This window comes from Callospermophilus lateralis, chromosome 17 (genome assembly GCF_048772815.1).
Source record: "Callospermophilus lateralis isolate mCalLat2 chromosome 17, mCalLat2.hap1, whole genome shotgun sequence".
Classification (NCBI taxonomy): domain Eukaryota; kingdom Metazoa; phylum Chordata; class Mammalia; order Rodentia; family Sciuridae; genus Callospermophilus; species Callospermophilus lateralis.
Window position 1 is genome coordinate 66,067,490 of NC_135321.1, and position 19,134 is coordinate 66,086,623.

The 19,134-nt window shown below is 54.4% G+C and overlaps 1 protein-coding gene across 1 annotated transcript in view; it reads left to right on the forward strand.

Annotated features, from left to right (window-relative positions):
* The first annotated feature begins 952 nt into the window (after positions 1-952).
* Apcdd1 (APC down-regulated 1) overlaps positions 953-19,134 on the forward strand; it is a 37,745-nt gene continuing 19,563 nt past the window's right edge. Inside the window, exons 1-2 of the mRNA XM_076837025.2 lie at positions 953-1,053; positions 14,750-14,933. Of these exons, the coding sequence (XP_076693140.1) occupies positions 996-1,053; positions 14,750-14,933 (242 nt within the window). The 5' untranslated portion in view covers positions 953-995. The remainder of the gene's footprint in view (positions 1,054-14,749; positions 14,934-19,134) is intronic.

A 19,134-nucleotide genomic window follows, 5' to 3' on the forward strand; every position in this document is an offset into this window, starting at 1 on the left:
GGGGGCTTGCAGTGAAGGCTGTACAGGCTGCAGAGCAGTTCTGCAGATCCCAACTCCTCTCTAATCTCTCCTCTTTCTCTCTGGCACGTGTATGTGCAAGAGCACACTCACGGCCCAATCTTAGCAGGCCCACTTTGCCCAGCTCCCACTGCAAACCTGCAGCCTGGTGGGCCCTAGACAAAAGTATGGAGACGCTTTCCAAGTGTGAATCCATACCCATGCGGTGGGCCCGAGGGTAAAGGGCCTACTTCCCCACTTGCAGAAGGGATGTAGTCCCAAGGCTGTAAGCCCCTCGTGGGAGTGGTAGGGAGGAAGCGCAAATGCAGGGGGCAGCTGGGCAGGAGGGAAAGGACTGGGGCAGGAGGGGAGGTGGAGGGAGAGGGGCAGGTAAAGACGGGGCGGGGGAGGAAGGGGCTAAGGGAGGGAAAGGATGGGGCAGAAGGAGGAAAGGGAGGAGGAGGAAAAGGAGAAGGAAAGCTAGGGGCGCGTTCAGCCAAGAGGTCCCAAGGGGCCCTGGGAGGAGAGGAGGAGGAGGGGAAGAAGTGGGGAGAGAGTGGGAGGAAGAAGGGCAACGGGCGGAGCCGGCCCGGCGGAGGCGTGTCCAGAGCCCGCCCTCGCCCCGCCTCGGCCCCGCCCCCGAGGCCCCGCCCCGGCCCCGCCCCGCCGTAGCCGCCCTGCCGGTGGCGCTGGGGAAATATGAAGAGGCGCGGCGGCGGCGGCCACTGCAGCTCGGGGTGGCGCGCGCGGCGGCCGGGGCGGGACGCGGGGCCGGGCGCGCGGAGGCCGGGGCGGGACGCGGGGAGGCCGCGGCGCGGACGCGGGCCGGGCGCCCACCGGGGCCCGCGGGGCATGGGGCGCCGAGCCCTCGCCTGAGGCCGAGGCCGGCCTGGCCGCCGAGCTAGCCCTGCACGCCCCGCGCCAGCCGACCCCGCGGAGGGGAGCGCAGAGCGCCCGGGCGCGGACGCGCCGCGGACTGAGGCCACGGAGCGCTGGAGATGTCCTGTCCGCGCCGCCTGCTGCTCAGCTACCTGTTCCCGGCCCTCCTGCTGCACGGTGAGTACCGCGGGGAGCCAGCTGCGCCGCGCGGTCTGCACTGCCCCTCGCGGGCCGGGGACAGTCCTGCTCCGCTGCGGCCCCAGGGTCCCTGCCCCGTGCCGGGGCTCCGGAGCTGTGTTGCTGCCGAAGTATTCTTTCTGGAAGGGCGCAAACGTCGCCCACACCAACGTTTTTATCTCCAGAATCTATTGCTTCGCGTCTGAAGGAATACTTTTATCCACTCTGTCGGCTTTTCTGACTGGACTGGAGACTGTCACGAAATCGCAGGCTTCGCGATCCTGTTTCCAAAGTGTCAGCGCACAGGGGCTCTTAGTGCGGTCCAAGCCCTTACTGAAGGGCTGAAAAGAGAAACCATGATCGCTTAAGGGCAGGCACCTCGCGGTGTCCGTGTGCGGTCTGAGGACCTGTGTTTGTGGTCTGCGTGCACTCTGGGCTCTCTCTGGGAAGGTGGGGTGCGGTGGCCTCCGCTGGCCCTTTGGGTGCAGTTCAAGAGCTTCTGGTAGCTAGGATTTAACCTGAAACCAAGTTTACTAAGGTTCCCGGGACCTGATGCCCTGCTTCTCTCACTGGATGTGTTCTGTTTGTGCTTCCCGTGCCACATTTTCTCGGGAGTGTCAGCCTTTGAAAAGAGTTCCAGAAATCGCACTGAGCAATATAACAACAAATGCATTGGTGTGAAGAAGGTAGGTTTTGTGCAGGTCATTGTTGATATTCGTAGTGGCCATTGCAGAACACAGTGTGCCAGAAAGTGTCCTAAGCAACTGTCCCTAACAGCCAGACACCTGACATCTCAAGAGTGACTTCAGGACTGTCCTTACTCTGAACCCACCACAGTCACTCCAGAACTTGCAGCTGCCCCTGGATTCAGCACTGAATGCCTTGGAGTCAGCACTGAAAACTGGGCTGTAGACCCCGGAGGATCAAGGAAGGGGAAGAGAGTTTAACCCACAAGCTGCTGTGTCTTTCTTTCTTTGTAGTCTTGCCACCAGTGGGAGGCTCCTGTAGCTCCCAGGCCCAGCGAACATGTCTGGTTGGGCCAGACCTGCTGATTGCCAAGGTGTGCTCTGAGCCCCAGCCATCCCCACGCTCTCAGAGTCAGGGTGGAAGCTGGCAGTTTAGAGCAGAAGAGAGAAGGTGTAATTACAGGGTTGGGCTCCTAGGCCCATCTGCTTAGAATTACAGAGCAGTTTTAATCTTTGGCTGAAACATGAAACAAATCAGAGCCAATGAGCAGATCAAACAGCAGCTGCCACACACACAAGAAAAAAGAGAGATGAAACAGGCAAAATTGGCCCCTTTGAAAGACTTGTAGTATCTGTGGAGAAGAAGGTCATGCAAATGAAAATTCAATTCAAATAAGAGAAATTACTTAAAAATTTGGCATGTGCAGAATTCTTTGCAGACAAGCACTGCCTTTTGAACTGCAGAAGAGATCTCAGAGGTGCAGCTCAGTTTCCTCTAAAGAGTTCCTCCCTCCTTGGAAAGGTGGGGGTTGTCTATACACTCCTCCCCCCAGGCCAACCTGGGATGCAGTAGCTGGCAGACATCAAGAGCCCGAGCATGTCCATATGTCCTCTGGTCTAGGATAGCTCCAATTCTCTTGACTTTGAGATGTGGTGGTTCCTTGGAGTCTGGGTCAGCCTGCCTTGGTGGTGCTGGGAGGGGTCATAGTGGAGCGGGGCAACTGGAAGACGCGTCTGTGGGGTCTGTGTGTATGCGGAGGGGAAAAATTTAAGATAAAAAAGGAGGTTTGCAAGTTTAATTGGATGATATGGGTTAACCTACCAAAAGCGTCTACAATTTCAAAATAAATTTGCGGTGACAAAATTCTCCAGAAGCTTTTGAAGATCAATGCAAGAAGTAAACAGAGGGGATAGTAGTTCAATTTATAAATCCTCAGAAAGGTTTATCTTAATTGGTTAGGATGATGTCAAGCACCAGGAAGAAAAAAATGGATATAGCCTCCTCCCAATTTTTGCTTGATGGAAGTAGTTTTAACAGAAAAAGGGTATTGATCCACCTGACCCCAGGAATGTTTTCGTGGAGCATGTCCTCCTGCTCAACAGAGGGTTCACAGGCATTTGAGACTTCTGTAGCAGCAAGCTCAATCATTTATGTCAGTAGACATGTGTCTGTGTGAAGGAAGTCCTGAAATCTTCTTAGAGTGACTTAATGACTTTTTCCTGATAAGTAGGCATTAGATTTCTGGAACTATGTGATATCATTTTTTTCTTTATGATAATAACTTTGTAGATGGAAGCAAGTGTTCAATGTTTCTAAATGTACTTGTGACAAACTTTAATACATTTATCTTCACACACACACAAAGAGGGTTGCCCTGACAAGTCAGGTCAATTAGATGGAAAAGCACACAGAGCCAGGTGGGGACACAGGTGATACCGTCCTGTGTGGCATCCAGCCTTTGTTCAGGTTCTTGGCCACATCATTTCAATTCATTGCAAGTCATAAATCACCCCTAAGTTCTGTTGGTGAGTAAATTAATCTCTGGCAGGACTTGAGCCTAGTGTTTATTTTTGTTCTTTTTTAAAACTGTAAATGTCGGGCAAGACCCAGGTTCAAAATGTGTTGGCATCAAAGTACACATGTCACCTTTGCTCTCCTCTTCTTCGGACTCTGAAAACAATTGCATTTCTTAATCCAAATAAAACCTGTTGAGTGTCATGAAAGCATGCAGCTGGGAAATATCCATTATCACTGTTTTCTTTGCTTAGAGGAAAGCTGCGGATGTTCAGATGTCCAGTTCTAAAAGTCAGTCAGCCCCAGAAAAGCAGATTAGCAGGAGGCATCCAGAGTGAGTGAGTAGTGTTTGAACGCCCGGCGAGGCGCCTCCTCTTGGTTTGGGGGGACCTGATGCTGGGCCAGATGGCCTTGCCTGCAGTGTCTGACTTTGAAAGGGGACACTGACCTTTGGGGAGGTGGAGACTTCTTCAGCAATTCCCCTTCACTCGGGCTTATGCTGTCCAGACTTAAAGACAGAGTGGGTGACCATCAGAATGAGAGGAAACCTTTAAATGGCACAAAACAGAAATCTTTGAAACTCCAGTTTATTGAAGATAGTTTTTGAACCAAGAAAACCTTCCCCCACCTTTTGCCCCCTTTTTCATTAAAAGAAAAGGAAATCTCAGAAAGGAACCTGACTCATTTGTGCACAAGGGGCCGAAGACCTTGGGCCCTTGCTGGATATTCTCTTGTTAAAAGAATGGATTTGCTTCAGATGCGGCTCAGGTGGCTGCGGAGCTTACAGTCACCTGCCCTCTTGTCCCCCTCAGAAGAGAGGAGGTCTAGAGAGGTGGGAGCAGTGGCCATAGTTACCTGCTGTTGAGGGGTATCTCATGACAACTTGATGCAGTGGGTCAAAGTGAAGCATAGAGCAGTCTGCTGGCAATGGCCTGGGCGCAGGGTGCCCGGTGCCCGCCTGCGGCTGAGGCCCTTACCAGGGACCCTGGGGAGGCCATGTCACCAGGGCTTCTGTGCATCCCTCCCAGTCAAGACATCTGTGGACTGCTCATTGGGCACTTCGTTCACTTCGAGTAGATCCTTCTGGAAAGGGAGTGAGAGACAGGTTCTAGGTCAAGGGGCACGTGGTGTCCCACCAGCGTCACGAAGGGCGCTTTGATCATTCCTCTGGCCACTCATTCCACACTCACTTGTGAAGACCTGCTAGGTGACATGTGCCAGTGTCACTGCTGCCAGGGTAGAAACGGAGGGGTGTCCCCTCCCCAAGGACTCCTGCACACGCACCCCATATACCACACACACCCCACAAACACATATGCACACCCCATATACCACACACACACACACACACCATATACCACACATACACCACAAACACACACACACACACACCCTACGCCACACACACATACACACATTCTATGCCACATACATATACACCCATACACCATACACACACACCATATACCACACATACACACACACACCCCATACACCACACACCCCCCCATACACCACACACACATACACACATTCTATGCCACATACATATACACCCATACACCACACGCACACACACCATATACCACACATACACCACAAACACACACACACACACCCTATACACCACACACACACACCTTACGCCACACACACATACACACATTCTATGCCACATACATATACACCCATACACCATACACACACACACCATATACCACACATACACACACACACCCCATACACCACACACCCCCCCATACACCACACACACATACACACATTCTATGCCACATACATATACACCCATACACCACACGCACACACACCATATACCACACATACACCACAAACACACACACACACACCCCATACACCAAACACACACACCCATACACCACACACACACCTTATGCCACACACACAAACATTCTATGCCACATACATATACACCCATACACCATACACACACACACACCCATATGCCACACACACAAATACACCCATATATCACACACACACCTACAACACACACACACGCTATAACCACCCACATGCCATATACCACCCACACATATATATACACCACCCACACACACACCCCATACACACACCACAACACACATACATCATACACCACCCACATACACCACACACACATCCCATACACACACGCCATTCATACTCGCACACATACACCACACACACACACACACACACACACACCAAACACACATGCCATACACCACCATACACTACACCACACACACACCCCATACACACACGCCATATACCACTCACACACTATACCATACACACACATACACCACACACACATGCCATACACCATCTACACACTACACCACACACACACCCCATACACATATGCCATACACCACCCACACACTACACCACACACACATATACCACACACACATGCTATATACCATCCACAAACTACACCACACACCCCATACCACCACATACATATATACCATACACCACACACACAATCACACACATGCCATATACCATCCACAAACTACACCACACACCCCATACCACCACATACATATATACCATACACCACACACACAATCACACACATGCCATACACCACCCACACACTACACCACACACACCCCATACACCACCCCCCCACATACACATGCCATACACCACCCACACACTACACCACACACACACCCCATACACCACCACCCCGCACACACTCCCCATACACACACACAGAACTTTGCAGTGTCTGGTTCGACCCCAGTGCTTAGCCCAGGGACCTTGGCATTGAAAACAATGTCACTGGAAAGTAACTCATCCACTAAAGTTAAATGGAGCCAGGCTTTGACTTTATTATTTCTCCTAAAAGGAGACCTTGTTTAGTGTGAAGGTATACAGTTGGTAAAAGCAGTTCTCTTAGCCTCTGTTTATTGCAGGAAAAAAAAATAGAAATGAATATAAGACCTTGGTAAGCACCCACCACACCTGAGTTGCAGCGAAACCAGCGTGTCTGCAGCCCATGTCCACGTGTTCCAGGGAACAGCCCTGGAGCTCGCCCGCCAGGACCCACTTCAAAGCACACCTTCATGAGGAGGGTGCCTGTTAAATGGCCGGCAAGTTCATGGCCACATAACTACCTGCGCTTCATCTCATCAGCTGCCCTCCACACGTTGACCAGTTCTGACTTGAGGTGCGCCTGTCACTGCATGGCCCAGGTTTGCAGGCAGACCAGTGAAGGAAGGAACCTGCAGAGCGAATGGGAAGAGAGCCGTTCAACCTCTGTCCCTGCAGACACCGGGCACCCATCTGTCATCCCAGCCACCTGCCGTCCCAGGCAGGAGGTGGCAGGCTCGAGGCCAGCCTCCACAACGTAGCCAGACCCTGTCTCAAAGTAAAAACTACAACGGGCTGGGGTGTAGCCCAGTGGTAGAACACCCCTGGGGGCCATCCCCAGTGTCCCCCAGCAAACACTTTTACCCCCAGACAGCCATCAGTATTTTGACTAATGTGATCTTTGGTTCTGTTAAGACGGGTTTTTCTAAAGTATTAGAGTACATACAGAGAGCCCATCCTGACCTAGGTCCAGTTCAGCCCATGTGTGCTTAAGAATTCTTACTCCCTCCCAACAAGGTTTACGTTCTGTACATGTGAAGTTTCCCAGTCAGTCCCAATAGCAGGGGAGTGTCGGGGCCACCCGAACAGGAGCTGTGCACCCACCTCTAATCCTGGGTACAGAGGTCCTGGGCTACACTGCACCCGCAACGCAAGTGGACCTCACCTCTGCTCGGAGAGGAAAGGTGCAGCTCTGGGAATGGGCGTCACCGATGGGGTGAGTGACACCCACCTGTTTGTTGTAATCCTACCCTTCTGCCCTTTTTGACTAGAATGTTCCATGGATTAGCTCCCCCCAGGGGAGAATCTGTGGAATTTTCATTTCCTGTCAAGGGTGGTCCTTGCCTAACAGAGACCCCAGCACACAGTAGGCACCTGCAGTGTTGAAAGAAGGCAGGTTGAGCTTCTGAAGGCGGCAGGCACTGTCCCTCCCACCCCCACTTTCTTGGAAGGTCCTGCCTGATCTCCCTGTGCCTGGTCTGCTCTCTGCACCTGGCACCGCGTGGTGACTACAGCAGAACTACCTTCCTCCCCTGAGCACTCTGTGTGTGGGACTCGGTGAATTCAAGGGGCCTAAACTGTTGGTCACTTTTACTTTGGGGCAGTGCTGGGGATTGGACCCAGGGCCTCACTAGGCCTGCGCTCTACTCTGAGCTACACCCAGACCCACGTGGACTTCCACTTAGGCAGGTAGCCCTACGTGGAAGGCCAACCTTCTGCTGCCTTTCATTTAGGAAAATCTGTTTCCTATTTGATGTCCTGGGAATTTTCGTTCTCTGAATAGGAGACAACAAGGTCTTTGTGAGGGTCAACAAGGTCTTTGCGTTGTCCTTGGGGAGTACCATCGTGGAGTGGCACCTTCCGGGGGAGTAAATCCCCAGTGCACACACATGGATAGCCTGCGGAGCTCCTGGATTTCGTGGAATGTTCTGGAAGTGGTCATCTATAAAACTGTGCCCTGGAGCCCAAAGGACTTAATTCATTTCAACAGGTGAAGTTTCCTTCCAGAATCCATTTACTTCTCCCATATCCCCCCGGTCATAATTCCTTCTGGGTCCAGGCCTTGCAGCGACAGAATGGCCCCACTAGGCACAGAGCCTGGGGCTGCCTGAGCACTGGTGTCGTGGACTGTCAGGGTCCCATGTGCCTGGGCGGTAATGGCCTTCGACCACACGAGATGGTGCTGCCTGAAGAGAGCTGTCACATGTCGCTTGAACACGAGTTATTATCCTTGTTATTGCAATTTTTAGTTTATATAGAAAATAGAAAGGCACCTAGCAGTTGGCCCACCCAGGCCACCTTGAAGACTGACCTCTGACCGATGCTTTCTGACTGACAGTTGATCCTTTGAGGTGCTATTTTCCTAAATTCACCCCCAGGAGAATCTGAGTTGATGGGCACACGGTGCTTAGTCTGCTCAAGTGGCCAAGAATATCTAGAATTCTCTGTTAACCAGGAGGTGGATGGTCTTCCTGTGGCCTCCCACACAGGCTTTCCTGTGTTGTGAGTGAGGCTGGGGGGCTCTGTGGCCCAAATAGGGCTGCAGCGTGCTTGTTGTAATGAACTGTCCCACCTCAGTGTCCTCTGGCACTGCAGAAGCAGATCGTCAGAAGAGCCAACGGCAGCTGCATGCGATGTACAGCGGTCCACATTTCAACAACCAGATATGTGATTGACAACAGTACACAAATAATCCAATTAAGGGGAGGGTTTTTAAATTACTTAGGTGATAAGCACATTTACTACTAGGAATGACAGGTGTCCCGGGCAGGAATGGTCATCATTGTCAGCTGCGGTTGTTTTGTTCACCAGGATGATTGATGTGTGCCACTTAAGATTTGTTAACGTAGGAAGCAGAAGGACTTTCAAAAGTCCCTTTTCAAGAGTAGTGCTGAACCTGCCTGCCTGCTCCCTCTCCTCCTCCGGCCCTCCCTCTTCTTTCACCCCTAGTTTGCAGAAAATGGTCAGCGCCTCTTCAAGACCACATAAAAGGTGGAATACCATTTGCTGAAAGTCGTCACATTTCTCATTTACTTGTGCAGAAATGATACCAGACTGAGCTGGTGCAGTAGGTTCCTCGTGGTCTTCCTGCTTCTGATCTGCTTGTCCCTAATCCCTCCAAAAAAAAAAACAAACCAATGTAGTCTTTCCAAAATGTCAGTGGCATTCTCCTCCTGCCCTTACAGTGATGAAAGCTGTGGGGTGCCTCTTCAGCTTCCCGGAGGAGCCTCCCTCCGCACGTACATCCTGCTTGACTATGGCTGCCTGCCCTCTGCCCACGGGCATCTCCGTCCTTGAGCCTGGTTCTCCCCACGGGCACAGCAGCGCCCTCCTGTTTGAGGTGGTGTCCTCTTCCTGGGCAGCCCTTCCTTCATCCGGGCAGAGATGTCCTCCATAACCCGCAGGGAGATGCAGGGCCTGCTTCCTTCACAAGCCCTTCTGGTGCCTAGACCCTCACCCAGGCCAACCTCTGGGCTATAATGTCTGCAGCTGCCTGCCGTGTGGGGAGCAATACCCGACCCATGGGCCTCCTGACTGTGGGAGTGAACGGCTGGGCTTACACCTCCAGGGGATGCGGGAACACAGGCCCCTGGTGGACCAGAAGTCTCAGGTGGTGTCCCTGGAGGGGGCACCAGGGCTGCTCTCAGAGGAAGCCTCAGGTGTCAGGACGCTGCTGTGACGCTTGCTCCTCTGCTCATGCACTCGTCCTGCCCCATGGTCTCCTACACTTCCCGTCTCATGACCTCTCCTCACTAGCCTTCCTGCCTTGTGCTCTCTTCTCGCACACTCTCACTCTGCCTGTCTCCACGTGATCTCCTCTGGCACTCTTTCGCCTAGACACTGTGACGCTGTGACGCAGGATGCAGTGCAGCCTAGGGGCCTCGCCCAGCTGAGCAGAGGCTGTGGCCACCCGCTGTTCCTCCAAAGCTGGGATCAATCAACCTCATTTTGAAAAACAAGTTACCAAGCCTCAGGTGTTTTGGCAGAGCAGTAGAAAACAGACCAGTGTGAACACCAGCCCGTGCTTCTGCCCCACGCTGAATACTGTCCTAGAGCGTGAGCCTGTCACAGCGTCCTTGGTGAGCTGTGACAGCTGTGGGTGTCTCCCTACCTGGCTGCTCACTGAGGCTCCCACTGTACTGACTGCCTCAGGGGCCCCTCAGTCTGGCCCGCTCTCAGTTGCTTGGGTATTGGTTGGCAGAAACCCGAACCAGTTGAACGCTTCTTCCCTGCTTTCCAATGCTGGGCAGATTGGGCTTTGTTTCCTCAACCGCTGGTTGAAAGGAGGCTGCCTTCCCTGTGTGACTCCAGCCTCAGGAACAACCTGTATACATGCTCACTGCCACTCTTCTGCCTCTAGGGTCCCCCTTTTCCTCCCAGGACCCCTCCTTCATCATCTCTACCCTTTTCAACGTCTATGTCAGAGAGACTTTGAGAACCTCAAGGTCCAAGAGCTTGCCTTTATTCCTTTCTGTGCCTCTGGCCCCTGAAATAGACACAGTAAGAGTTGATGGGCATTCGTTCAGCCAGCAGAACAAACAGGCTCCAGGTCTGGCGCTCGGGGTCCCACCCCTTCCACTCCAGGGCCATGGGTGCTTGGTGAACGCACCTGAGAGCTAGCTGCTTGTCTGTCTTCCCAGCTCAGAGTAAGGCTGACCCTGGACAACTTTCACCATTATTTTAACTGTTCTTCTAGTTAGGAGGGACCTTTTGAGGTTGGCCTAAGAGCCTTGTCACTAACATTGATGGAAATGACATCGCTGTGCTCAGGAGAAGCCAGCTCTGGCAAGTGGGTGACACCCCTGCTCATGAGAGACTCGGATACCAACGCCTGGAGGGTTCAGGTGTTGGCGGCTGCTGTGCTGACAGGGGATGGCCGGGGTCAGGACGCCCTTGTTTCCTGCTTCGAGTTCTTTATGGTGGGATTACAGTGGCCAGGAGAGCGGCCCGCCTTTGCCCGTGGGAACTGGACTCAGACACGCCTTTGGGCACTGGCACTTCCTTCCCATGTGCCTTTGGGCTCCATACCTCTAGTCTGATGGCAGATAGGCTGGTTCTGAGAATCAGGAGCACACCACTGAGTCTGCGTGCGTAGTGCCCCCAGTCACCCATGGCTCCTGCTCTCCGCCCCGACCACCAGGCCCGTAGTAGAGCATGGTGCCTGTCAGACGTCAGTGAAGCCACATTCTATCATGGCCAGAGCGGCTGCGAGGCATGTGCACTCCTACAGCTCCTTCAGTGACTTAGAATTGAGGGTGCCCAGGAGAGCCAGACCGTGCTTACACTCCACTGCCCAGACGCCAAGGGCAAGCAGTGGCCATGGAGCTGCGTAAGAAATCCCCATGTCTCCCTGAATAGATCAAAGGAATGTCAGAGCCACCCCCGGCTGCTGCAGTGACTCACTGCTTCCCAGAACCACTGTTAAAGCCTCGTATCATCGTTTAAATGCAATTGTTTTTGTCTCTGGTAACAAAATACTGATGCATCTTAACCATCATTGAAATCACGAGTTCAGTGAAACCCTCCCCGAGGCAGGTCCAATCCCCCCCCCACCAGCGGCCCCTCCACTGCACCCGTCTTGTTATCTCCATGGAAAACACGTGCAGGTGGCGGAGTTTACCACCACGTTTAGATCACAGCCTGGCTGTGGTCACTGATGGCACCTTTACTGAATGCTTGGGTCCTGTTTCAAGTAGACCCTTCTCCGACTCCCAGTGCCTTGTGAGTTTAGCTAAAACCTATCTGAAACTCACAGCGTAATCGATCACACGTGGACCCTCCAACAGCAGGCCGTGTTGCCTTTTGTTCCTTGATTGCTCAACAGCGACATTCAGAAAAGCTTTACTGTCATCAAGAGAATCGCAGCCCCGGGACTCGGGGAGGTCCTCTGAGCAGCGTATCTCCTGCATCAGATTGAAACCAAATAAGAGGACAATGTGGTGTGGACAGATGGGGGTTGAAGACCAGGCAGTGAAGAGCACTCTGTCAGAGGACGCTGCCAATGGTGTCCACGATAGGCGGGCCAGTCGTTCACCAGATTCATCCCTTGCTGACTGCCCCAGTGCCAGAGCTGACCACTGAAGGGCAGCGTCATCAGACCTGGGGGGGCTGATCAACATATGCACATACTTTGTAAACAGCCTGGCTCTCAAAACAGAAGGAGAAAAATGGCTGAGAAAGGCAACCTGTCTCCTCCCATGGCCTGGGGAGGGATGGTGAGGGCTGCGGGGACACACCAGGAGTGCCCCTCCAGTGGGAGGACCCTCCAACATAGTAACGAGGTCGCCAGACAGAGATCTCCCGTTTCTGCAGTTTCCCTCATTCCAGCTCAAGCCAGAGGCAGTGGACTGGGCCAGACAGATCCAGCAGGGAGACTGCATTAACCTAAGCTACTTAAACTAACCCTAACAGCATAAACCTAACCCTAACACCCTAACCCTAAAACAAATACCCTAACCCTAACTGCATAATCCTAATACCCTGATCCTGAAACCCTAACCCTAACACTAACAACCCAACCCTATCCCCCCAACCCTAACCCTAACCCCAACCCTAATACAAATACCCTAACCCTAAAACAAATACCCTAACCATAACCATAACCATAACCCTAACACCCTAACTCTAATCCTGACACCCTAATATTCCTAACACCCTAACCCTAACCATAACCCTAACACCCTAACTCTAATCCTGACTCTAACACCCTAATCCTAACCCTAACCCCCTAACCCTAACCTCAACCCAGTCATCTGTGTCTGGGATCGCTGGTCACAGTTTACCTGGTGGAGATGCCAGGAGGTGCCATGCCTCCTTGCCATGGGCTCAGGTGAGGTGCCAAAGCAGCTGGAATCTTGCTCCTTCCCAAACCAGTACTCACCTGCAGAAAACCCAGGTCACACGTGGGGATGCTGCCGTCTCGCAGCTGGGACTGTCCACCAAACAGTAGCTCCATCTCTGAGTTTTTCGACCACATGATAGCAGATACCTGGATATGACAGAAATCTAGAAATTACAGATATCTGGATGTCACCTGCCTGCAGGCCTGAGTGTGTCCTGGTAGATTCTCTTCATGTGGCCGTAAGTCACTGAACTCTGGGTCTCACTTGTGATTTCAGATGGCCCTCGTGAGCCATGGTCTCCATGAGGTCATTCAGGGGTTGGATGAAATCGAAGGATCGCCTCCTCAGGAGCAGTGATCTGATGGGTCGTTTGACTTTATGGAGATTCTGTTGTATTTTCACACATTTGTCTAACTCGTGTCTCTTTCTGTTGACCTGGTGTCAAATACATGGCAGGCCCTCCCGAAGACCCATCAATTCCTTGGTCCCTTCAGGAGAGAATCTCAAGGGGGACTGGGCTCTCAGCGATGCCCCATTTGTCCTCGTTGCTTTCCTCTGGACATCAGCTGGTGGTGACTTTGCGTGGGTAGATGATGGCCAATCTAAAATACTGTTGTGAAGATAACTTATTCCTAGTCGTGCTTTACTCTCCAGAAACAAAACTGTGATCTTCTCGTAATTATCTTGATTAAAAAGACTGTGTGGACTGTTCAGTTTTTCTGAGACTAGGTTCTTGTGGAGCTCCATCTTGGAGGCTGATAGCCCAGTTAGCACAGTACTGGCTGTCCTCTGGGCCCCGTGGCTGTGTCACAGGGCAGTCGGCATGCTGGCAGGAGCACTGGTGAGAGGCGGAGGTCCCATGGCAAGTCAGGAAGTATGAGAGGCTGGGAAGTGGCCAGGCACGTTCTTTTATGACAGCCCCCTTGCGACCACCATCCAGGGTCCCACTGACTGCACTCATCTCCTGAGGGCAGCACCCGGTGGCCTAAATGCCTGTCCTGGGCCCCGTCTCCTGAAGCTCCCTCTACCTCTCAGCAACACCACACTGGAAGCCAAGCTTTTGACTCGCAAGCCCTTGGGGACACACTGCACTCAGATTCAGAGCAAGGACCTCCACCCAGAGGCGGAGAGAGCTAGAAAATGCCCGTGCTGGTGTGAGCAGATGGGGCCACCAAGGGAAGAGATTCCCTGCTGGAAGCTCCAGAGCTGTTCCCTGGCCCCTGGTCCTTCCATCTCCCAGGCTACGTTTCTACCCAGACTGGTGTCCTAGCTCTCTCCTTCCTCATCCACAGGTGGCCTGGCACGTGTCCACCCTTCCGAGTGACCCCTTTCTCACATCTCCCTTCAACCCTGTCTCCTCCCCTGGTGGCTCTGGGACATGTCCATGGCTGTCCTCCACAGCTGTGGTCACTCCCTTGTCTGCACCACACAGGTGCTCCCACAGGTGCCCGCCTTAGTCACCGCTCATAGATGCACGGATTCGAACTCCTGTTTTGCTGGTACCTAGCCAGGTGACCTCAAGCAAAGCAAGCCCTTGTCCCCATGGACCTCAGTTTTGCCACCTGGGAAGTGGCTCCCAGGGACACTTCCCCTTGGAGAGTGGGTCCTGAGGGAGCCAGCAGAGTGGCACACGACAGAGGAAGCCTGCGGCTGCCACTCTCAGCCACTGCCCGCTGCAGGAGGTTGTCCCACACAGTCTTCAAATGCTCCGGGCCCTTCCCTAACTGCCCACCTTTCTTTCCCAGGGCTGGGAGAGGGTTCTGCCCTCCTTCATCCTGATGGCAGATCCCATCCTCGGTCCTTAGAGAAAAGTGCCTGGAGGGCTTTCAAGGAGTCCCAGTGCCATCACATGCTCAGACACCTCCACAATGGCGCGCGGATCACTGTGCAGATGCCACCGACCATCGAGGGCCACTGGGTCTCCACAGGGTGAGAGCTCAAGGGTTGCCGGGGGGCGGGGGGGCTGGGGAGGGACCAGAAGACCCTCCGTGTGGTTTTTCTGGTTCTTGGACTCTGTATAGCCTACAGTGTTGTGTGAGTCCTAATGAAGAACCAGGTTAGAAATGATGGTTGGTTAAGAAACAGAGCTAAGTGCTGTAGAAATCCTACACTGGAGCAGAGATTATATTGTGCTACTTGAGTGAATAGATCCTTGTTTACTGAACTCCGCGGGACCACTGTACATAAAAAGAATCCATTAGCAAGTGAAATTAAGCGTCTGTGTGTCACCAACCCTGAACATGCCTGGCAAGCTCCTGTGGCCTCTAGGTTCTAGCCATATCCTGGTAACTCAATATGTGGCTTCAGGGCTCCGAGAGCCAGGTGAGAGCTGCCTCGGCTAGCCAGCGCGTGATTCTGAGATTCGTTTCCATGCCGTGAGGCTGAGATTTACCCCAGTTTGAGCTCCAGCTTATCTTCGATTAGAGCTTTTAAAAACAGTCTAGAGGCAGATCTGTGATGTTTTTTTCTGCCCACTAAATTGTCGAGCATTTACTAGACAAACCCTGGGATAGGATCACTTCTTCCCGTGCACTGTTCCTGGGGTCGGATAAGTAGCCTCCAGGTCCCGTGGGGAGGGATCAAGTGCATGTCAGAGAAGAGGGAAAAGAAATGTTATAAGATGATGAAGACTTAGAATTTTTTTTTTCTAAAAATGGGAGTCTCTTAAAGTAAAGGCATTATAAATTATTTGCATAAGATTCTTAATGCAAGATCATAACTTTAAAATGGCCGTTTATTAGGTGCCTACCACGTGCCAAGCACTATGTTATATTTCCTTGTATAAAGCAGTGCACCAAACAGACTTGTTCCCTATCTTCAGGGATTTTACAAACATATGTAAATCTATACGAAGAAGTCCCATGGCCGAGGGGCACGGAGTATGACAGGTGGCAGGAAAACACCAGGGCCCCCCACTTCAGGATCAGGGTGGGGGCCAGAAAGTCCAGCAGAGGTGAGCTGCCTGCAGAGGCTGTGGGAGGGGCTTCAGTCTGGAGGAACTAGCAAAGTCTAGGCTGGAGGCAGAGTGGGCAAGAGGACCCTGCAGCCAGCTGGGTGGAGTGAGCAGGAGAGCACCTGGAGGAGGGTGGAGCCAGCTCCAAAGGTCCCTTGCATAGCAGGTCCCTTTTGGGGCGTTGGTCTGTTTGAGAAGGGGTCTACTCTGTTGCCCAGGCTGACTGCTGCTACTGGGCTCAAGCCATCCCTCTGCCTGGAATGAGAGGAGCTCCCCACGGGCCCCCGTGCAGGCTTCTCACCAGAGAGAACTGGGAAGTTTTCAGCTTCGGCTTTCCTAAAGAGCACTGCAGCTGCTGAGTGGCAACCACACAGGAGCAACAGGGATCGGGGGTGATACTAAAAGACTGTCACTCACTTCTGAGTGGAGAGGGCAGAGGCTCTGGTGAGCAGAGTGACAGGCAGTGAAGAATGGGCAGGCCTGGGATGCAGTGGGCAGGAGGCCCTGGGATGCAGTGGGGAGGAGGGCCTGGGATGCAGTGGGGAGGAGGGCCTGGGATGCAGTTGGCAGGAGGGCCTGGGATGCAGTGGGCAGGAGGGCCTGGGATGCAGTAGGCAGGAGGCCCTGGGATGCAGTGGGGAGGAGGGCCTGGGATGCAGTGAGGAGGAGAGCCTGGGATGCAGTAGGCAGGAGGACGTGGGATGCAGTGGGGAGGAGGGCCTGGGATGCAGTGAGGAGGAGGGCCTGGGATGCAGTGAGGAGGAGAGCCTTGGATGCAGTGGGGAGGAGGGCCTGGGATGCAGTGAGGAGGAGAGCCTGGGATGCAGTGGGGAGGAGGGTCTGGGATGCAGTGGGGAGGAGGGCCTGGGATGCAGTGGGGAGGATGGCCTGGTAGGCAGTGAGGACGAGAGCCTGGGATGCAGTAGGCAGGAGGGCCAGGGATGCAGTGGGGAGGAGGGCCAGGGATGCAGTGAGGAGGAGAGACTGGGATGCAGTGGGGAGGAGATACTGGAATACAGTGAGCAGGAAGGCCTGGGATGCAGTGGGCAGGAGGGCCTGGGATGCAGTGAGGAGGAGGGCCTGGGATGCAGTGGGCAGGAGGCCCTGGGATGCAGTGAGGAGGAGGGCCTGTGATGCATTATCAGGAGGGTCTGGGATGCAGTGTGCAGGAGGCCCTGGGATACAGTAGGGAGGAGGGCCTGCGATGCAGTGAGTAGAGGGTCTGGGATGCAGTAGCGAGGATGGCCTGGGATACAGTGGGCAGCAGGGCCTGGGATACAATAGGGAGGAAGGCCTGTGCTGCAGTGGGGAGGAGGGTCTGGGATGCAGTGGGGAGGAGGGTCTGGGATGCAGTGGGCAGGATGGCCTGGGATGCAGTGGGCAGGATGGCCTGGGATGCAGTGGGCAGGAGGGCCTGGGATGCACTGGGCATGAGGGCCTGGGATACAGTGGGCAGCAGGGCCAGGGATACAGTGGACAGAAGGGCCTGGGATACAGTGGGCTGAAGGGCCTGGGATACAGTAGGGAGGAGGGCCTGGGATGCAGTGGGGAGGAGGGTCTAGGATGCAGTGGGCAGAGGGGCCTGGGATGCACTGGGCAGAAGGGCCTGGGATACAGTGGGCAGAAGGGCCTGGGATACCGTAGGGAGGAGAGCCTGGGATGCAGTGGGGAGGAGGGTCTGGGATACAGTGGGCAGAAGAGCCTGGGGTACAGTGGGCAGGAGGGCCTGGGATGCAGTGGGCAGGAGGGCCTGGGAATCAGTGGGCAGGAGGGCCTTGGATGCAGTGGGCAGAAGGGCCTGGGATACAGTGGGTAGAAGGGCCTGGGATGCAGTGGGCAGAAGGGCCTGGGATGCAGTGGGCAGGAGGGTCTGGGATGCAGTGGGCAGGAGGGCTTGGGATACAGTGGGCAGCAGGGCCTGGGATACAGTAGGGAGGAGGACCTGGGATTCAGTGGGGGAAGAGGGTCTGGGATGCAATAGGGAGGAAGGTCTGGGATGCAGTGGGCAGGAGGCCGTGGGATGCAGTAGGCAGAAGGGCCTGGGATACAGTGGGCAGAAGGGCCTGGGATGCAGTGGGAACAGGGTCTGGGATGCAGTAGCGAGGAGGGTCTGGGATACAGTGGGGAGGAGGGCCTGGGATGCAGTGGCAGGAGGGCCTGGGATGCAGTGAGGAGGAGGGCCTGGGATGCAGTAGGGAGGAGGGCCTAGGATGCAGTAGGGAGGAGGTTCTGTGATGCAGTAGGGAGGAGGGTCTGTGATGTAGTAGGCAGAAGGGCCTGGGATGCTGTAGGAAGGAGGGCCTAGGATGCAGTGGGCAGGAGGGCCTGGGATGCAGTGGAGAGGACGGCCTGGGATACAGTAGGGAGGAGGGCCTGGGATGCAGTGGGGTGGAGGGTCTGGGATGCAGTAGGGAGGAGGATCTGGGATGCAGTGTGGAGGAGGTCCTGGGATACATTAGGAGGAGGGCCTGGTATGCAGTGGGGAGGAGGGTCTGGGATGCAGTAGGTAGGAGGGTCTGGGATGCAGTGGGGAGGAGGGCCTGGGATACAGTAGGGATGACGGCCTCAGATGCTGTGGGCAGGAGGGTCTGGGATGCAGTAGGCAGGAGGGTCTGGGAGGCAGTGGGGAGGAGGGTCTGGGATACAGTGGGCAGGAGGGCCTCGGAGGCAGTGGGGAGGAGGGTCTGGGATACAGTGGGCAGAAGGGCCTGTGATACAGTAGGGAGGAGGGCCTGGGATGAAGTTGGGAGGCGGGTCTGGGATGCAGTGGGCAGGAGGGCCTAGGATGCAGTGTGCAGAAGGGCCTGGGATACAGTAGGAAGGAGTGCCTGGGATGTAGTGAGGAGGCAGGCCTAGGATGCAGTGGGCAGAAGGGCCTGGGATGCAGTGGGCTGGATGGCCTGGGATGCAGTGGGCAGGAGGGCCTAGGATGCAGTGAGCAGAAAGGCCTGGGATGCACTGGGCAGAAGGTCCTGGGATGCAGTGGTCGCAGGAGGGCCTAGGATGCAGTGGGCAGAAGGGCCTGGGATGCAGTAGGCAGAAGGGCCTGGGATGCAGTGGGCCAGAGGGTCTGGGATGCAGTGGGCAGGAGGGCCTAGGATGCAGTGAGGAGGATTGCCTGGGATGCAGTGGGCAGGAGGGCCTGGGATGCAGTTGGCAGAAGGGCCTGGGATGCAG